The sequence below is a fragment of the Chiroxiphia lanceolata genome, chromosome 5 (assembly GCF_009829145.1).
Source record: "Chiroxiphia lanceolata isolate bChiLan1 chromosome 5, bChiLan1.pri, whole genome shotgun sequence".
Classification (NCBI taxonomy): Eukaryota; Metazoa; Chordata; class Aves; order Passeriformes; family Pipridae; genus Chiroxiphia; species Chiroxiphia lanceolata.
Genome location: NC_045641.1, coordinates 48,589,418 through 48,608,660, shown reverse-complemented (window position 1 = coordinate 48,608,660; position 19,243 = coordinate 48,589,418). Strand labels below are relative to the sequence as shown.

At 44.9% G+C, this 19,243-nt stretch overlaps 1 protein-coding gene across 1 annotated transcript; it reads right to left on the bottom strand.

Annotated features, from left to right (window-relative positions):
- Positions 1–450: 450 nt before the first annotated feature.
- WDR91 (WD repeat domain 91) lies at positions 451–19,200 on the bottom strand. Its single transcript, XM_032688280.1, has 15 exons — positions 19,032–19,200; positions 17,134–17,313; positions 15,875–16,082; positions 14,954–15,036; positions 12,690–12,814; positions 10,617–10,794; positions 10,181–10,339; positions 7,992–8,191; positions 7,393–7,543; positions 5,837–5,931; positions 5,353–5,521; positions 4,550–4,658; positions 2,960–3,072; positions 1,995–2,192; positions 451–1,101 (listed from the first exon to the last, which is right to left on the bottom strand). The coding sequence occupies exons 1-15, from the start codon at positions 19,152–19,154 to the stop codon at positions 937–939; spliced, it is 2,256 nt and encodes a 751-aa protein (XP_032544171.1). The 5' UTR covers positions 19,155–19,200; the 3' UTR covers positions 451–936.
- Between the last annotated feature and the right edge of the window lie 43 nt (positions 19,201–19,243).

Below are 19,243 nucleotides of genomic sequence, written 5' to 3'. Positions count from 1 at the left end.
AGTTCCGTGGCAATGTGTAAGCAGATGAAATGTATCTGCTTAGTCCACTCAAAGACTATGCAGTGCCTTAGCACAGCACTTTCCCTGATGGAGGGTGCCAGAGAGCACTACACAGGGCCAGACTGGTTCTGGCTCTCCCTCCTCCTATCCACCATCAGGTAGCTGCTAAGCATTAGTTAGTTTCTCAACTCCAAAACAAGCATTTCAAAGTCTGACTAAGGATCTTTGCTGTAGTTGGTAGATACCTATGACAAGGTAACACGATACATCCAAACAAACGCAATTATTTTTGTTCATGGATGTCTGGTTCCCCTCTGGTGTGCGGGTGTCAGTGCCAGAAGCACCTGGTGAAAAAGCACAAGGGCCTTTTCTCCATGCAGGAGACTCTTGGACATCACTGTCCCAGCCACCCTCCATGTTTTGCAGCAACAGCTGAACAAAGCACAGATCTCGAGTGCAAGGGAATACTTTGTTTTTACGGAAAAAAACCAAACAAAACCCAAACTAACAAAATCATAACAACAAATGTTATATAGAAAGAATATTCTGGTTTCGTGTCAGCCTTTCCAGTTTGAGTCATCTTATCATCATGCACTGTGCTGCCTCACGCTTGCCTCCTCCAGCCTCAGCTTCTTCTGCAGAACCCCTGACATGACTCCAACAGCCTTCCAGCCACTTGCTACTCAAGACTCCCTAACAGAAGGAAGCCCAGCTGCCATAATGGGTCAGTGGAGACTTATTTTTCAGTGCTACCACTGATCCAGTCCCATACTGGCATTCTATTGCACAGTGGCTTGGCAAATGTATTTGTCAAGATGCAAAAGCTACAATGAGAAGAGGGACTTTGCTTTGCCTTCTCTCCCATGCACTTTGTTCCTGTACAGTTAACACTGTTTTTTTCAAGTCTGTAGCTCTTTCCCTTCAGTACTGTCCAGGTTAAGACTTTTGAGCCAGTAAAGTTGTTAATTTAATCTTCCCATCCATAGAGGCAGTGAGGCAGGTCCCACAGTCCATGGCTGTGCTCCAATCCACTGTGACAACGGGAGCTCGGTGTCCTCCCAGGGAAAGGCAGCTTTCCAGAACCTTTTCTTCACCATTTAACTAAAAGAAGGGAAACGTAAGATTTTAAAGAGGTAAGTTTCTGCAGTGGGGACAATGCATCCAACAAGAGAAGCCAAAGCCTGCTACAGACTCCGTATCTGACAGCATGCACAATTAAGCAGAAAAACAGAGAGCTACTGAGATGTGTGTAGCACACATGAGAAAGGAAGTTTCCAGTCTCCCAACAGAAGCACACGTTCTCAAGCAGCTCAGCTCCTGATGTCAGCTGACCTGCAGTAATTGAACAAGGCAGGCTAACAGCACACACTGATGAGAAACACATAAGCCTAAGCCAAAGCTCATGTTAGTTCAGGTGCCGTGAGTGCCCCAGATGCAAAGTAAAAATTCCATCTAATCTGCTTTGCGATGGCTTATACTCAAGAGAAGGCAAGGGGCATGTGATCAGTAACCATTGTCACTGAGGCACAGAAATTTGTGTACTTGGAACCATTCAGCCTTACGCTTAATTTAATTTCAGTACAGAGTAAGGGGAGAATCAAGCTGGGTCTAACATAGCATCAACAAGCACACAAGGCAGATTAAAGATGAGCATCAGTCACAATCACCCATTTTGCATTGAACTGGCATGCATCCATATATTAAAAAAATAATTAAAACTTTGTCCTAGGTACTTGGACACTAAGAAAAACTGCCACAGCTAAACTTTAAGAAGAAGGAGCACACATACTCCAGTTACATACAGAGGACCCAAACACTTGCTAAACACCACACACTGCTAAAATGCACACTGTGTGAAACTGAGCAATAACTATCACAGAGCAAGGATGTGTAGGTTCTGCTTGAGAACTTCCAGTGTCTGCTGTTGCACCCTTGTAAATAACAAAAGCTTGTAGGGATATGTAAGAGTACTCCCCATCACTTCTCAGACTTACCTTAAAAATTACTCCCCCAGTAGAAGAACATGTCAACATATAATTGCCCTCAGAGTCAAAAGCAAAAAGCCGTCCTCGTGGGAACTGGACTTGCTTGTAACCACTGTACCCGGACAGAACAAATGGACCTGTAGCTTCACTGGGAAGGTCATACTCAGACACCTTCAAACCACTTTTGTGAATATTCCACTGAATAAACTAAAATGAGAAAAAGAGATGACAAAAGCCTATAGTGAAATTAACTAGGATCAAAGTAGAGTGGCCATTTGTTGTTTTTAAACCAAGTGGCTATTCCTCACAAACAGAAGGTGGCATTTTGACATCTATATCTAAGTGGCTATATTAATAAAACGGAGGCAGCAAAAGCTGTAAGAGTCCAGGCAAACCTATGCCCTACCTTCCATGAGCACTGCTGCCTATGTGTCCTTCCACACTGCATGCAGTATCCTGGCGAGAATTCATTTTACTCTCCTCATCCAAGGCCGCACACCTTCAGGCAGGTGGCTCCCTCTCTAAGCCACACCTCTACTGCTGAAGACTGCAGAATTGCAGAAATTGAAACGTTTATTATAAGCAATTGGGAGCTGCTGACAAGGAGATTTATGCAAAGTGGTCAAGGATCTGCTTCCCTATGAATCCCAGATCTCAAATGTGGTGATCTCAGGGGCACAGAAATGTCATCTTCGTATGGACTACTTAGGAAGGGGTTGTCACCAACAGTAGGATTTGCAGACAAGGTCCAAGACAGCTCCAGCTCCTAATATATATTTTGCAGCTCCTCTCCCTGTAGAGATTGCATGGAGCAGGGTGCTACTGCAGATTGGGTGGTACCTAAGATTACAGTTAGCAGCCCACAGATCTGAGGTTCTGAGCATATTTTTACTACTATCCCCACTATATGGAGAAGACTCCAGAAGCAATCTCACTGCCAGTAGGAGCTAACAAGTAGGTCACCCACAGCCTACCTTGCCATCCTCGCCTATGCTGTAGACTGTGTTCTCATCATAGCTGAACTCAACGGAGTAGACTTCCCCATCATGTGCCTTCCAGCTCATGGCGCACTCGTGCTGCTGCATATCTAAGGGGAGAACCAGTACTGAACACTTTTTGTACTCACACAGAGCTGAGGTGAAGAGAGAGAGGCCTTTTATGTTCCTAAGGTCTTTGTCCCAGCCCTCTAAACCAGCGGGGGGGAGCCCAATCCAATTCCAGCACCCTGTGCTTATACTCCAGCATGTGGCTTCTACTTTGGCCACAAAAATCATTGCCTGTAACTACTCAACTCTTCCTCCAGCTTTACAGGGCTGCTGACTGTCAACTGCAGGCATTCTGCATCTAAGCCCCATTGGCACCCCTCCTCCCCTTGTTATCCCATCCACCCTCACAGCTGCTGTGAGCTCTGTCCTCCCACAGACCTGGGGCTGCAGCCTCCAGCTAGCACCTGTGCCAGAAGCAGATTCCTCATTCACAGATGAGATAGGCTCAAACTGCCTTTATTAAAAGGTCAGGCTGCAGAGGGCAAAGCCTGAGAAACAGAAATTGCTCAAGGAAGGACTGATGTGAAGCCTGTGCCTTCAAATGGAAGGTCATACATTAGTTGCTTTCCTCAAGACTCAGCCTCTAACAGATGTACTGCTATCTGGTATGACCCAAGAACACATGGTTCAAGGGCAAGTTAACTCTCCTCAGCAGGAGAGAAACAACAAATCCAGCTGCACTACCAGGGTCTCCAGCCAATATCCTCCAGAAAAAGTTTGTCAATTCACTCTCAAGAGCTACTGTGGAGAGAGAGAAAATAGCTTCCACCCTGGTGCTCAGGCATATCTCACAGTTGCCTCTGGGCCAGTAGAAGGGTGCTAAGGGGAGCCAGCTGAGGACTAGGAGCCCCCTCCCTGCCCACTGTCACAGAATCATAGAATCATTTAAGTTAGAAAAGACCTCCAAGGTCATCCAGCCCAATCATAATCCTAACACTGCCAAGTCCACCACTAAGCCATGTCCCCAAGTGCCACATCTATACATCTTTTAAATACTTTCAGGGAGTGACTCCAGCACTTTCCTAGGCAGTCTGTTTCAGTGCTTGACAACCATTTTGGTGACTTAAGTTTCCTAATATCCAATCTAAACTTCCTCTGATGCAGCTTGGAGCTGTTCCCTCTTGTCCTATACCTTGTTACTTGGGAGAAGAGACCAACTCCATCTTTTCAGGTAATTGTAGAAAATGATAAGGTCTCCCCTGAGTCTCCATCTCTCCAGGCTAAACACCCCCAGCTTCTGCAGCTGCTTCTCATGAGACTTGTGCTCCAGACCTTCCACCAGCTTTGGTTTTGCTCTTTGGACATGCTCCAGCCCCACAATATCTTTCCTGTAGTGAGAGGCCCAAAACTGAACACACTGTTTGAGCTGTGGCCTCACCAGTGCCAAGTACAGGGGGACAATCACTTCCCTAGTCCTGCAGGCCACACTGTTTGTGATAAAAGCCAGGATGCAAGCCATGGCCACCTGGCCTCACAGCTACTTATCAACCAACACCCCCAAGTTCTTTTCCACCATACCAAAGAGACGAACAATCCCATCTGCAGCCCCAGTGACCAGAAGGTTGCCATTGTGGTTGAAGGCTGTGCAGTTAATAGCAATGGGCTCAGGCTCCAGGGAGAACTGCAGCTGGAAGGGAAAGTCTGCATTAATGCCAAGAAACAGAGCTGAGGGTGCTGAAGAGCTGATTTCCAGGGGAGGGAGAAAAGATGGTATTTAGTAGCAAGAACTCCTCCGGTTTGGAGCCCTACACCTCTAATGATTACAGACTTCAAGGTTGGCAGTGGCATTTTACTGTGACACTAAACCAGCAATTCACCTCAGCCAAACCACAGCTTTCTTGGCTATGGCCTCAAGACTGCAAAACCAGCTTCTGGCAGGCATTAGCTTGAGTATGTTGCTTTCTCCTACATGTCAGAGAGAGCTCTTCACTTAAAAACAGGAAGGGCGAGGGAAACAGCAGCAACAAAAACCCTTCAGTATAGCTCAACTAGGAAAAGCCTGAGCAAAGCATCATTCAATCCCCACTTGGGATATTTCCAGTCACAAACTGTGCAGACAGGATAGAAACAAGGCTATGGACTATTTTGAAGAATCCCTTAAAAAAATCCAACACACCAATAAAACAAAAAAACTTCACTCAAGGCCAGCAACTACTTACATTATTTATTTTTACCCTGAATGTGATTGAGGAGGAAGGAGGAAAAAGAAGGGTATTGAAAAGAAAGTCAGCATAATATAGAAAGAGGGCTCCTACACATTGAAACAGAAGATACTCATTCTCAGCAAGCAGACTGAGAAAGAAAAGAAACCCAGCAAGTACCTGCTGCTTCATCGTCTTAGTGTCCCACAGTAGCAGCTTCCCAGGAACTTGGTTCATGCTTTTGCCCCCAGAGCTGACTACTGAGAAGTCCATGTGGGAGACAAGGCTCTGGGCAGCCGCAGAACAAACAAAAGAGGCACCACTTGGGCTGCAGGCAAGCGAGAGGATCCTGAAACACAGGCACATAGTCTGAATTGCCTCTCTCCAGCAGCTGCCCCAAGCACAACACTCAAATACAACCTCTCCCTTTAAGACCCCGCAAGACAGGGTGCACTGCAAAAGAGGGCGGTATTCATGTGCTTAGACAGATTTTGAGTGTCTCCCTTTTAACTGTGCAGTTTTACACTGCTCAGAGACGGACTGTCCTCTGGATGAAGGCAAGATAGTTCTGAAGTTGCAGAAAAGCAGCAGGAACATTGAGACGTTCACTGTCAAAAAAAGCACCATTTATATTTATATACAAAAATCAGTATTCCAGAGTTACCTGGGCATGTCTTCATCAATGCTGATTTCACAGAGATTCTTCTTTGCTTCTGTGTCATAAAGACGAACTGTCCCAACCCCACTGCCAAGCAATAGCTTGAAACCAGCAAGGAGTAGATGGAAAGTGTGTGAGTGAGCAGTACAATGATGCTGTCCAACAACCACCAACACTTACTCAATTTTTTTTCTATTTATGCATTCAGACTAAATTTCACTCCATTAGGGTACATGCTGTCTTCCTGTTCAATCATGCTGAGTAGGACTATGCCAGAGCCACAGAAGTCAGAGTAAAAACCCTGCCTTCCCGTGAGAAAAAGATCTAATAGGGACCAAGGTGACATAAACACCACTTTCTAGATCATGGCTCAACACTATAGGATGCAAAACATCTATGGAATCTCAATATCTAGGGGAACAAGGAAAGAGAAATTAAGGATTGTTAATTCTGTGCTAAAGAGAAAATCAAGCAGAGGCCATCTCCTTTCGTCCATGGGAGAACAAAATCATCCAGAAGGGCTCACACATGCTTTATCAGTGGTGTTACAATTTAAATTAAAATTTAAATCATGGTGGGATGCATTATAAAAGAAAACTAAGCAAGCCAGATCCTTGTCACTTCAGTGCCTAATTTGCTCGTGAATCCCACATGTATTTCTGAAAGAAGAATCTTTCTATTAGCAAGCACGAAATAAATTCCACAAAGCAGAAGAAACATCAACACAACACAACAAGCAAAGTGCAAAAACTGCATGGACAACTTGCTTTCTAAAAGCAAATAAAAGAAAGAGACAAGCTGTAGCACCAGCTCTTCACAGGTAGCATTTTGGGGTTAGCAAGCAACAGATAGTCCGTGCCAGATTGTAAACAATATTGCCTTCTCACACAGCCCTGTCTCTTTACCAAGGGAGGGCAAGAAACACTAGCAACAGTTCTAGGACTCAGAAGAATGCATATAATTTACGGCTCCTCTCTAGTAACAGAACTAGAGAAAAAGGGCTACAGGAAACATTTAAACTGCCATGTTATTTAAACAAGCTCCAAGCTCCTTATGTACACACAGACCCTCAACTCTTAAGACACCAGTATAAAACTGGCCACGGAACCCCTTCCACACCTGTAAAAGTAAAATGCCTCCCACCATACCCCTGTTCCCCCTTCTCTGCTGCTGGCTCAGGGTATGAGTAAATCTCCACAGCTCTCTGCTGCAGGGTTACCACAGAATGTTGTAACAGGTTGCCTCTGCCTGTCTTTACAAGTGGTTATGTGCTCTGCCTGAAGACAAGCAGTTCTGTCCTGCAGCTTTACCCACAATGCAGCTTGGGAACTTCTGTTTCAGGGCCACCTGAAGTGGTGGTGAATTCCTTGCTCAAAACAGAGTACGCTCCTCACTCTAGCTTTTCTTAAACCATAGAGCCTTTGGTTCCCCATGTCCCACTGAAAGTGGAAACTAACCGTTGCCCTGATCTTATCCACAATGCTGCTTTCTAGACACTAACATGCAACACAGCCCCAAATCATCTGCTGCACCTCTCGAGCCTCCACACGCAGACTACTCACCAGCCGATCACGCTTAGTCGCCCATTCCAGAGAGAGTAATGGAGATTTGGAAATGGATGAAGCTTTAGTTTGCATTATGGGGTTAAAAGACCAGACTTTGATGACCCCATCCACATCCAAGCTGGCCACCCTCCGTCCAGAACAATCAACCCTGTGTGCAGAACAAAACCGATGGGGTATTTTTCTCCCTCCAATTCTTAGACACAATTAAATATCCCATTAAGCCATCCTTCCCTGGCCATGCACCAGTTCCTTCTGCAGGAATCAGAACCTCCTTGCACCACCTCCCACTCAGTTCACAGTAACTGGCACAATGAGGCACACTAAGCTCCAGATGTAAACTAAAATGCCCTTATGCAATACCATCCTGCTTTCCAAGGGAGTTTCTTCCTGGCTAGCATCTCCCAGCCACAAAAATCTCTGTCCATTCTCACTGCACAAGCTACAGGCTATTTTCAGTCACAGGAACTTGACCGCCCTACAACTGAGAGTACCTGCACAATGTGCTGGACAGAAGAGAGGCTGGGAGAAAGAGGCCAACACAGCTGGTCCTTCTGCAGAGGCTTGTACAAGACAGCCCTCTTCTGACAGTCCATTACCTGCAGTACATGATGGATGAATGGTGCTCCCCATACTCCTCCTGGCTCAGGACGATGAAAGGCTGTTCCTGCCGAACTCCCACAGCCTCTGCACTGCTGGTAGGCATTTTGGCTGAAGTCTCTGTTTGCTCAGCATGCAGCTCTGAGCATGGTTCTGTTTCAGTCATGCCAGTATCTGTTTTCTTCTCAGCACTTTGGCCCTAAAGGAAGAAATCCTGTGTGAAATACAAGGAAGCAGCAGCTCCATATCAAGCTCCTCAGTCACCCCAGCCTGCTGGGAGAAAAAAAAAAAGAAGCTGCAACGCAACAGAAGAATTCTCAGCCCAACACTCCTTCTTCCAGGGACCTTTCTGAGCACAAGGATAGTGTGTTGCAGAATTGCACCATGGCCTACTTAGTTGTACAGTCCCTTATATGCCCCTCCATGTGCCCAGCCATACACTTTCCTGTAAGAATTAAAGGAAACCTCATACCTCAGCCAATATCAGAGGCCCATTTAGATGCCATTAGAGCACAAATTCACAAGTAAATCAACATATTTCAAGAAATTCTTGCATTCAGCAATATAAGTCCATATAATATGCAATTAAGCAAACCTGCACAAAATCTCATTGGATATTAAGCAACAGTGGATGGATTTTCCTCATCTGCCAGAGGTTTAGACTGTGTGCACTGGAGCCACCACTGCAGCCAACTGACTGATGACAACAGTAGAGTTGGCACATGAGTCCAAAAGCTTAAAACCCAATTTGACAGGGAAGACAGAACAAATGGAGTTTTAGAAGGTGAAGGCATTTGGATGAGACAAGATCTGCACTGCAGCACATAGAAACATTAGGAAGCAGCTTAGTCCTCCCTTGCTACCAGAAGGTGAACAAGAAGCAGATACAGCACATAAGCCAGTAAAACATCTGCAAGCATTCTTTTCTTAAACCATCCTCTGAAAATTAAGTGTCCCAAAATGGTATGGATGGTTTTGAATCCACGTTCCGTAACAAATGCTTGCCTCATTTACAGTAGCTTCACATTAGGACCAATGGATCAAACACTGCATAATCAAATAATGTGAAATCACAGAGCTGGAAAAGGTTGGGAAACAAATCCAAGAATGATCTCTCAATTAATGTGGGGAGGTAACAACCAATGAATGACACTCATGAAAGAGGAAGAAACAGCACCACCTTTCATTTTCCTTTTTGCTCACATGCTTTGAGAACAAGAGAAAGCTGAAGAGTATCAAGCTTGCCCAAAAGCACTAGAACCAATTTTTACATAGCCCAAAAAACACTGTCCTAACCTGGAACATCACAGAAAAAGGAAAGTCAAAGAAATCTTATTGGGAAATTGAGCTTTGCAATTTTTCAACCAATGTTTAGAGCGTTTTGGATGAACCATGAAGAAAAAAAAAGTTCTCTCAAGGCCTTGAATGCTGAGTGATGGAGTAACTTAAAGCAGTGCTCCTACACACAGAACAGCCACACATACTGGCCAACAGGACACAGTCCCTAAGCACTGTCTCTCCCCCAAGGCAGTGTCTCATATAGCCAAAATAAACATGGCTGAGATGTTGCCATCATTCCTCCTGTGCTCTGTATTCTTTAACAACGTGGCTGATGAAAGCCATAAAGCACACAGGTGAACAGAAGGGGTCTGCTGATCTTCAGCAGTTAAATTCCAGGACACAGTTTTATTATTTCATTAGATCTGAAAGCAGGGCACACTCCCAGGCAAAACTGCAACATGAAATGCAATAAACTCCAAAAAGAAAACACTGCTGGGAAAGATATTTCCACTCCTGTCCAGGAAAACTTTCTATCAGCTTTCATCTATCCCACACAGAGCCTGCACAAATCTGCATAAGAACGCACAGAAAGAGAATTCACTTGGGCAGGATGGGTGGGCCAAGTTCATTGCTACTGAGGAATGAGGATTTTAGCAAGGAATTTGAACACAGTCATTAAGGTGAAACATACTGCCCTCAGGATCAAGCTGTTGAAAAAGATCATGACAAAAGACAACTCTTCTTCCATTTGAAATGCGACTTGATTAACTACAGATATTAACCTTTGATACAGTTAGTTCCAAGGACCAATTCAGAAGCTTAAGGGAAACACTTGCACTTGCTTTACCACTTAGTTTTACAGAAATACCAGCCTTCTGCTTCCCAGCCTTGCAGTGTTGACCAGTACCTGGAAAGTTCCTTTCGACAGCAGCTCCTTCCTTTCCTTCCCATGCTCTTGCAAGCGCTTCTGCCGCTGCTGCAGGGAACTTGACTCGCCCGAGACTAAACCACTGAAGTGACTCTTCCCATCCTTAGAGCTCACTGTTCCTTCTTTTCCTTTGGCACTCTGGAAGGCAGAGAAACAACTAAGCAAAGTTATGCTTGTGCTATGCTGCAGAACAAAGAGCAAAAGAGGCAGCAAAGAAATCAAGCACCTGCAAAGGCTCCACAAGCCCACAGAAAACAGTAGCTGTTCTTGTGCTGCATTCAGGCCCAGCATATATTGCAAGGCAGGAAAGGACATTTCATTTTTTCAGGTGGAAGCAAAAGCTTGGAGCAGTGCCATGCAGCAAGTTAACTCCTTCGATACTGAGCAGCTTTCAGTGAATACAGCTGATAATTACCTGGTGATTTGTTGGTTCTTTCTTCCCTAGCAGCATACTGCCAGTCTGCGTTGGAGAAGCCCCACTTGGATGGGCTGGTCTGGAAGGCCCCTTTTTACTTTGGGAGAGAAAAGTAGACAAAAAGCCTCCCCGGGACTGAAGAGAATGTGCTGTATTCCTCTGATTGCAGGTCATATCACTAATGAAAAAAAGAAAAAGAAAAAAAAAACAAATAGAATATGAAACTGTAGCCAGGCAACCTGATCAAAGACCACCCAGCAAGTGAAGCTGTTTGAACCACTTGAAGACAGATGTTCATTTCCAAGCCAGAGGACCACTGTGCATTAAAAAACTGTTTGAAAACATCCTGTTAGTACCTGGAGCAGATCATTTTAATTCCCGTAACCAAAAGCTTACTTCTTAGAGATGCCACTGAGATAGTGGGATCAACTGTTGCTGAATCCCCGGTAGAGCCACCTAAAACTCCATCCACACCATCTGGTTAGTTTAGAAATACCCTAAGGGAAAGGCAGGGGAATCCAAATTTCTGAAGAACCTGTTCAGCTGGGATTCCCAATTCAATGTTTCTACTTTGAGAAACATTCAGCATCCAGTGTTTCACTAAACACCCTTAGACAGGTGTTCAGCAAGTGGTGTTCAACAATTTTACAGCAGGCCCTCAACATCTCAATATCTGGACCCAAAGCAAGCAAGAGAGTTTGCAATCATTTCTATAATTACAAACACCTCTCTTCTCAGCCCACAATGCCAAGAGCAGCAGCTGCTTCCCAGACTATAACTATCCGATCTCACTCTGCTACAGCTTCCTCTGAGAGCAGTGTGGCAGCAAGGGGAAGGGGAATACAATAATCTTCACTGTGTCTATCCACTCTTCAAGGAAGGAACTGTTCTACCAAAAGCTGGGCTTTGGGTTGAGCAGAGACATGAAAATAAGCAACCAGAACTGGCCCCCAGACTAAGAAACAAGCTGCACGCACAAGAAATACTGCTTTTTAGGCAAGTTTTTCTAATACAAATGAACAAAAATTAATATGGGAATAAATAATCCCATCCCTCACGTCCCCCACACGTGCAAGATAGCATTGGGGCTTTCCACACAGTTAAAAAAACATATCACAAACGAAACTCTGTAGCCTGTCCTGTGCAAGGAGTGCAGAGCAATTATTTAGATAGTTCAATAGACACTTAAGTCTATTTAATCAGACTGCTTTTAGACTAAAACACTTTTTGTGTGGTATCTGCTACAACTTCTATTTGTCACTGTCAACAGGATAATTTGATCAATCCTCTTCCCGTCTGAATACAAGTGAAAGAAGCACATGAGAAAGTCAAAGCCTCAGTGTTATTAATAACCTGTAGCTGAGCTACATATTCTTTCAGATCCTTTTAAAGCAAGAAAAAAAAAACTTCAGTAACACAGTGAATCCAAATGCACAGATTTGCCTTGCCTGAGAATATACTGGGGAAAAACAGAGTTTAAATAAAAACTAGACAAGGTGTATCATTGTATATGTTGCCTAGTTTCCACGGATAGGTATACAACAGATGCAGCCACAGAACACACTTTTAACTGCAGCAAGTTTATGGGGAATTCTGCACATAACTGAGCCTCATAGAACAAAAACTCCTTCTCCCTTGACTTTGCAAAAGCAAGAAAACATCTCTCTGTAACAAGAATCCCTACAAAACAACACAGAGCAGTCACCTATGGCATTGCAGGCACTAAAGTGAATTGGAATCAAGAGACAATCCGGTTCATTTGAGCAATACTGCAAGGTACTGCACTGCTACCATTGCCCTGGCTGCCCAGAACACCTTACTGCAATGCTGAGAGCAGAATCACTTCCATGTGTGCCTGGGCTCTCACTGGTTTGCAAGAACCTCCCAAATGATGGGAGAGATGTCCATCATGATTTCCCCCATTAAATCCACTTAGGTTACCAGATTTTCTGCCTTGATGTATTTCTGCCTTGATTCCCAGGGCAGGGAACAAGGAAATGACCCTCCAGGATCCTCCCTGACATAACAAAGGCAGCAGAGCCTGTCCCCAGCTCTTCCCCTGTAGGCACTCACAGCTCAGAGTCTCCTAGTCGATCCATGTTGGCCACATACGCAGGCAGCTTGTGGTGCACAACTGCTTGTTCCACTTCCAGTTCCTCTTTCTTCATGCGTGAGGATTCAGCCTGCAGAGCAAACAGCTAGAACAAGAGAGAAGAGCCAAACAGAAGGTCACTGGGATTCACCTTCTTCCTACTCACTGAGGTTGTTTACTCCTTTTATTTCAACAGCCTTGGAAGGGTGGGGAAGGAAGAAAATTGCTCTGACGGGCTGAGCACTACATTAGTCTGAGTAGTCAAAACAACCAGTACTTTACACATGTGAAACCAGAGCCTACTTAAAACCCTTCACTCCTCTCCCTGGATTGTTGCTCTGGGAACATTAATAGTGCTGGGAAATGAAGAGCCAGGCAGGGCAGAGCTGACCAGTCACTCTCCTTGCAGGCAGTTTAAGGCCAGGGCAATGCATGTGACAGGCAGTAATGATGTACAGGCACGGAGCCTAGAAGGTAACCTTCGTCCCACACCAAGGGTTTGGAGAACTGGTGAACTGGCAGGGCTCACCGAGGTCAACACCACCAGGTCACCCTGAAATCCAGCTCCATATCCTGTGCATCTCCTTCTCAAGCATGACAGTGAAATTTATCTCCATGTTATGGAGAAAGAAACATTTTTGGGTTTCCCCTTTAGTAGAGAGGAACCTCAAGATGCAGCTTTCTGGGACAGACATGGTTTATGCCTGTGACTCATTCACATGAAGAGTTCCTCAGGCTTTTGTGTTTCTGTACATTTGTTTTTCAGATATAATTCTTCTTTTTCCTTTTATCATAGTATTTAAGGAACAAAACTACAAGAAGAAAAATGAGCTTGTTATTCATGTATTTGCATTGTTTCAACAGTGTAAAACAGAATTTAAACCTGCCTTCCGTAGGTAGTTGCTTCCTTTTCTGACCTGAGCAGTTCTCCAAAAGGGAAAGCCTTGTTTTAACTCTGCCTATTTGTCAGAAAACCCTTATCCAGAGTGTAAATTATAGCAATCAACATGCCAAACACAAACCATAGCTTTAATTTCACTAAGAGTACAGAATACAAAATTGGAGGAAATAGAAGAGCTGTTTCAAAACGTACCTTATGCTGCCGTCCCTATTCACTGAGCATCTTTGCAGAACCCTTCCATCTGACTGATCCACTAACTCTGTACAGTACACAGTGACAAACCTCGCTTTTCTTTCACAAAAAAAGAGCCTCCTTTTTGAAATCCATTATTCTATTTTACTTCAACATTTTTAAGACAGTGTCGAACAGCTACTAAAACAGCTGAAACAGGAAGCACAACATACAACAGTGTTTTGTAACATGGGAGGTAAAGCACAAAACTTACTTTAGTCAAGTATTCATACAGAAAGAGCTTTAACTTTGGTACGTTTGAGGAAGTGAAATTGAAGTTCTGCTTACATGAATAAGGCTTCCTACTTGTATGTGATCATCCACATGTGATCTGTAGTTTTAGAAAGTTCTTAAACTGCAGATTTCATGAATCTCTCTAATAGTAAGTTATACTGGGAAATGACTGACCCATGTTACATATTCTTACACCCTCTCTTCTAAGCATCTGCTGATACTGCCAAAAATAAGACATGGAGATGAGCAACATTTTCTCTGAACTGATTGACCCTTCTCATGGTTTCCTGTAAGGTCTAGAGTTGGGAAACAGACATTCACAACATTTCCATTAGTTGATCTAAATTGCTTTAAGTGTACATCAAATATGGTGAAGTGGCCATTTTAGAAGTAACAGTTTCTGTCTCTTTGCCAGAATTTACTGCCTATTTCTATTGCTTCTATTGCTCTATCAGTTAAAATCTGGAAGTGACTAAATACTATTCACAAGTTTCCACGCAAAATCAGCGATATATCCCTTCCAATACATTCTATAATTCTTAACCTGCCACTAGTTTCACATTGTCTTGACTTCGCAGCGTAGCAGAAAAGGAGTTAGAATAGTATCCAGCCACCTATCAGACAGCACAGGGATGGGGACTGTCACGTCCATCAGAGGGACAGGAATACCCTAAACAGACAGTTCACAGTATGATCACAACCCTAAGTTGGCTGGAGACAATTGAAACATAAATCAAAATATAACAAAGGACTTAACAATGTGCCTTAGAATAACTGCACTGAACTGAACAGTTAGTATGTCCTTGAATGGGTGGAACCAATTTTACAAAACTCACAGCATCACACAGTCAGCAGCTAAAGAGTGACCTCAGTTCTGACCTTATGCCGCAACGATTCATTTTCTTCTTGTACGAGACTGCTCCTGAGACATTCAGCTTCAAAGTTCAGTATGACTGGAACTGGTAAGGAATGTTAAAGAAAATCAAGGCACGAACTTGCGAGCACCTGGTTTAATTCTAAAAGCCAGCACTCCGTACCAGCCATTTGCGTGTAAAAACAAAGCTGCCCAGTCCATACAACTAGCAATGAGTATGCGCACGACCAGAAGATTAGCAACAGCTTAGTTACCGAGTCAACTTTGTACTTTGCTGTTGCACAAACTGTTTCACGTGGACTTTGTAAGGATTTTTAGATTATTCCTTTTTACAGTCAGAGCTGGAAGACAAGACAGGTTATGTTACTGCTTTACTGTACACTGAAGAAACAGTTCATGATGAGCTGTATTCCAGCTGCAGTGTAAGCCTGCCCATCAGCAAACACATAAGGCCAGAATTCTGTAGCGTGAGGTAAAAACTTCTGCCAACAATTAACTGCCCTATTGTAGTGAGCTGTCACTAGACAATGTTGTGAACATAATGTATCCAGAGAAGAGTCTAACAGAAGATGCCAGAATAGTTATGGACTATGACCCACAGGTGCGTGCCTGTTTTGTACTATGTCAAGCAAAGAGTAAAAGCATTTCAGAACAAGGTGTGCACAAGATTTCTAGTCACTAGGACAGGGCTGCATAAGCAACAATCACAGTTGTTTGTGCCCAGGGAATGTAACGTATCATCAGATAATTGAGCAATAACTATTCCAACATCCTCTGGTAAACACCAGCTTCCTATTAAGTCTTGGCTCTGTTTTAAACAATCACCTGAAAGCAGCAGGTTCTGTAATACTACATTCTCGGCATCATTGTTAACAGTGTAACACCATGGCAAGGGAGATTTAACTATTAGTTGCAAAAAAGGATATGCATGCACTGAAATAAGACACTCAGGAAGTTGTGCAGAGACACGATAAATGTATCTGCCCATTGGCGGGAGAAATAGGTAGCGAAGGTGGGGTTGGAGTCCGGGGCAGGGAGGAAGGGCAGGACAAACCAATCCTTCCACTCCACCTGGTTCTGGAGCTCAGAGGCCTGCTTGAGGAAAAACTCCTGCGCCTTGTCATTGCGGCCATTCTGAAACACAGCGAGAAGAAAAGGGCTCACATTTCTATTAATGCTGTCAGATTAGGTCTAGGAATACTTGCTCTCTGTTATGTTCTGTTATGAACACAAGAACAACTACTTTAACCACCTGACACAGCAAGTGGCTAGAGTTAAGAGATTCATAAGGGAACAAAAGAATCTCAAATACGCTACGAGAAGCTCACAAATACACTTAATCCAACCTTCTTTCTAGTCACCACAATCTTGTTTAAAGGCTGAGACAAATCAAACTAAACACACTGATCTCCAGTTAAATCACTGCAGATCGTGCACTGACATAAGACATGAGCGTTCATACACAGGACCAAAGTATACATCAAATTACTCAAGCCTAGTATACATCAAATTACTCAAGCCTACAGCAGATGTAACCTGAAAAGGTTTCCGTCTGATACATTATTCAGACAGGGCTGTCACACCTCAGGGTAAGCACACGGCAAAATAAAATACGAAAAAATGCACTTCTGGAAACGTGCATTAGATTTTGATTCCTCCACCAACACCAATCATCAAGGTTTTCAGTCAGGGACTGGAATCAAGGAGGAAGAATCAAGGGGAAAATATATTCCACTGACTTTCCCAGGGTTTCAGTAAGTTAATCTCTGTTCCGTTTTAAGCTCATTATCTTCTGTTCTATTGAAAGCAAGCAAAAAGATATTAATTTTCTCTCCCACATTTCCTTGTACCAATTTGAATCTTGTGATCTCTGCCAGTATCCAAGTTATCAACAGAGGCTAAGCAGGACTGAGCTAGCATCCTTCTGAGGGGAACTTGCCTTCATGTCAGACTGTGAACATCTTGCTCTCAGCTGACCGTGTTTCCCCGTCGCCCGAGTTTCCCTGTCCTTCACACAAGCTTGTCATGTGAGTCTGCATCAACCTCGTTACTACACTACTGATCACAACACATGAATTGCTTGCTCCTTACTCACCAGGCCTGTCAGAGGCTCACAAGAGCAGTTTATCTCTGTTTTCAGAGACCATGATCTTGATAAAAGAGAAGCCTAAAGATCAAACGCTACCTGAATAGCATGCACAAGGTAGTATCGGAATAAGCTGGTTTTGAGCTTGTTCACCGTTGGCCGGTACACGTCTTCCAAACGGCTGAAAAGGCGTCGGTCCAGATAACTCCAGTAATCCCGCAGGGCAGCCAGATCATAGCTCTGAACAAACTGCTGCAGCTGGTCCACTATCTTATCCACCTAAAGAGAGCAAAACGGGGAAGACTGAAGTCATGTGAGGGCTCTTGCAGCACAAGAGACTTTCTGTAACTCAGTGCTGAGAAGCTTTAATTGCATAAATGGTACAATCCAACTCTTACGCATTAGTCATTTTCCTACTCCTGGAAACACTCTGCATTTTGTATTAGCATTCTTCCGCTCTGCAGCACTTTCCAAATAAAAGAAAATGAAACATGATAGAACATAGACAAACAGATTTTCACAGAAATATCACATTTTGTTAAGCCCAGTTGAGAGGGTTCTTTGCAAGTAAGCAAAACTTCCCACTGCTTTGAAAAGTCACTTGATAATGAAAAAGTAATAATGTGATCAAATGCTGAAAACTCAAGTGCAGTCTACGAAAAAAATAGCATTATTTTTAGACTAAAAGGAAAAACACCCCTACATTTAACCAACAGAAAGAGGAAGTCAGTTCTGTTGTATTGCAATCTTTGAAGTACCTTTATCTTTAATAATTTCATCTACTAACAAGGTAGGTGTAAAATTTTGCAACAGGATTTTTTTATCGTGATGTCCTTCTGAAAATAATTTCTGCAATATGAATAAGGAAGAATGGTGGTGTGGGAATAGATTTTTTGTTCAGTGACTTCTGATGGCCAAGAGAGGCAACAGGAAAAAAAAAAAAACAACCCTGTACCCTGTATAAAATTAAACTGAATTTGTTTAACATGTGGTTTGCTCTCCCCTCCTCAGTTAATGTTTTAGGACGTCATTCAGCTTCTATCTCTGCGGCTTCCTACAGATAAATGAAACTGAAGTTTGTGACCCCAGCAGTTCTTTCTTGGACAATAATTCCAGTTAAGTCAACTGTCTGACAATCTCTAAACATTAGCAAAGTGCTAGTGTTTCAAAAATAAAAGCAACATGCTTTATGAATAATAAAAGTAGTGGCTGGATTGGTGGTTAAAGAAAAATCTGACTGTTCAAAGCACTACATTCAGTGCTCAGAACTGCCGTTACACGAACATGCAGCTCGCATAATAGACTGAAACTGTATTTTTGACGCTGGCAAATTCTGTGCCAACTTCCACACGTTTGTCAAGGTAGCTGGTGCTTGAGACCCACAAACTAAGAAGCAGAGCTGTAAAGCCGCTGGACAAGAATCTCACGACCAAGAAAAGATCCAGGCAAAGAGATGTCTTCCTGCCGCTGCCCTCGCGGTACGCGGGTCTCCTCCGTTCCTCTCGACTCGAAGCCGAAAATCCCCCGGTGGGTTACAGGTCGGACAGACGGCAGTTCTGGGCGGGCCAGCCTGACCCCCGGCGGGGGCGGCTGGCCGGGAACTGTGCTCCCTGACTGGGAAGCCAGGCGAGGGGCTGAAAACCACTGTCCTGCGCTAACGCCGCTCCGGAGCCACGCAGGAGGGGAGCCTTCCCCCTGCTGAAGTGCCCCGCCGGTCCCCAGCGCGCACACAGGCGGCGGCCGGGCGGCCCGGGCGGCTCCGAGGAGCGAGGGTCCCTCTGCGCGGCCGGCCCGGCCCCGCCACCCAGCCCAGTCCAGCCCGGCGGGGCGGGGCCGGCCGCTCTGGCGGGAGGTGCGGGGGCTCCGAGGGCCGCCCCGCCGCCGTCAGGCCCGCTGCCCTCGCCCAGCCCCGGGGAGCGCGGAGGGGCGTCCGCGGCCTGCCCGAGGGCACCCGCGCCCAGCGCCCCGCCGGGAACGGGGACACGGCCGCCGCTCACCCGGAAGCCCTTCTCCCGATCCGCCTTGATCTCGGCGTCCAGCTGCTTCAGGGTGGCGGTAAAGCCGCGGAAGAGCAGATAGTCCCGCACCAGCTCGTCCGTGCGCTCCGCCGCCGCCGCCATAGGGACCCCGCGGCGCCACCGGCGCCGCCGGCTCCGCCCGTGGGCGGGGCGGGGTGGGCAGGGCCCGTCCTTGCGCGGGGAGGACTACA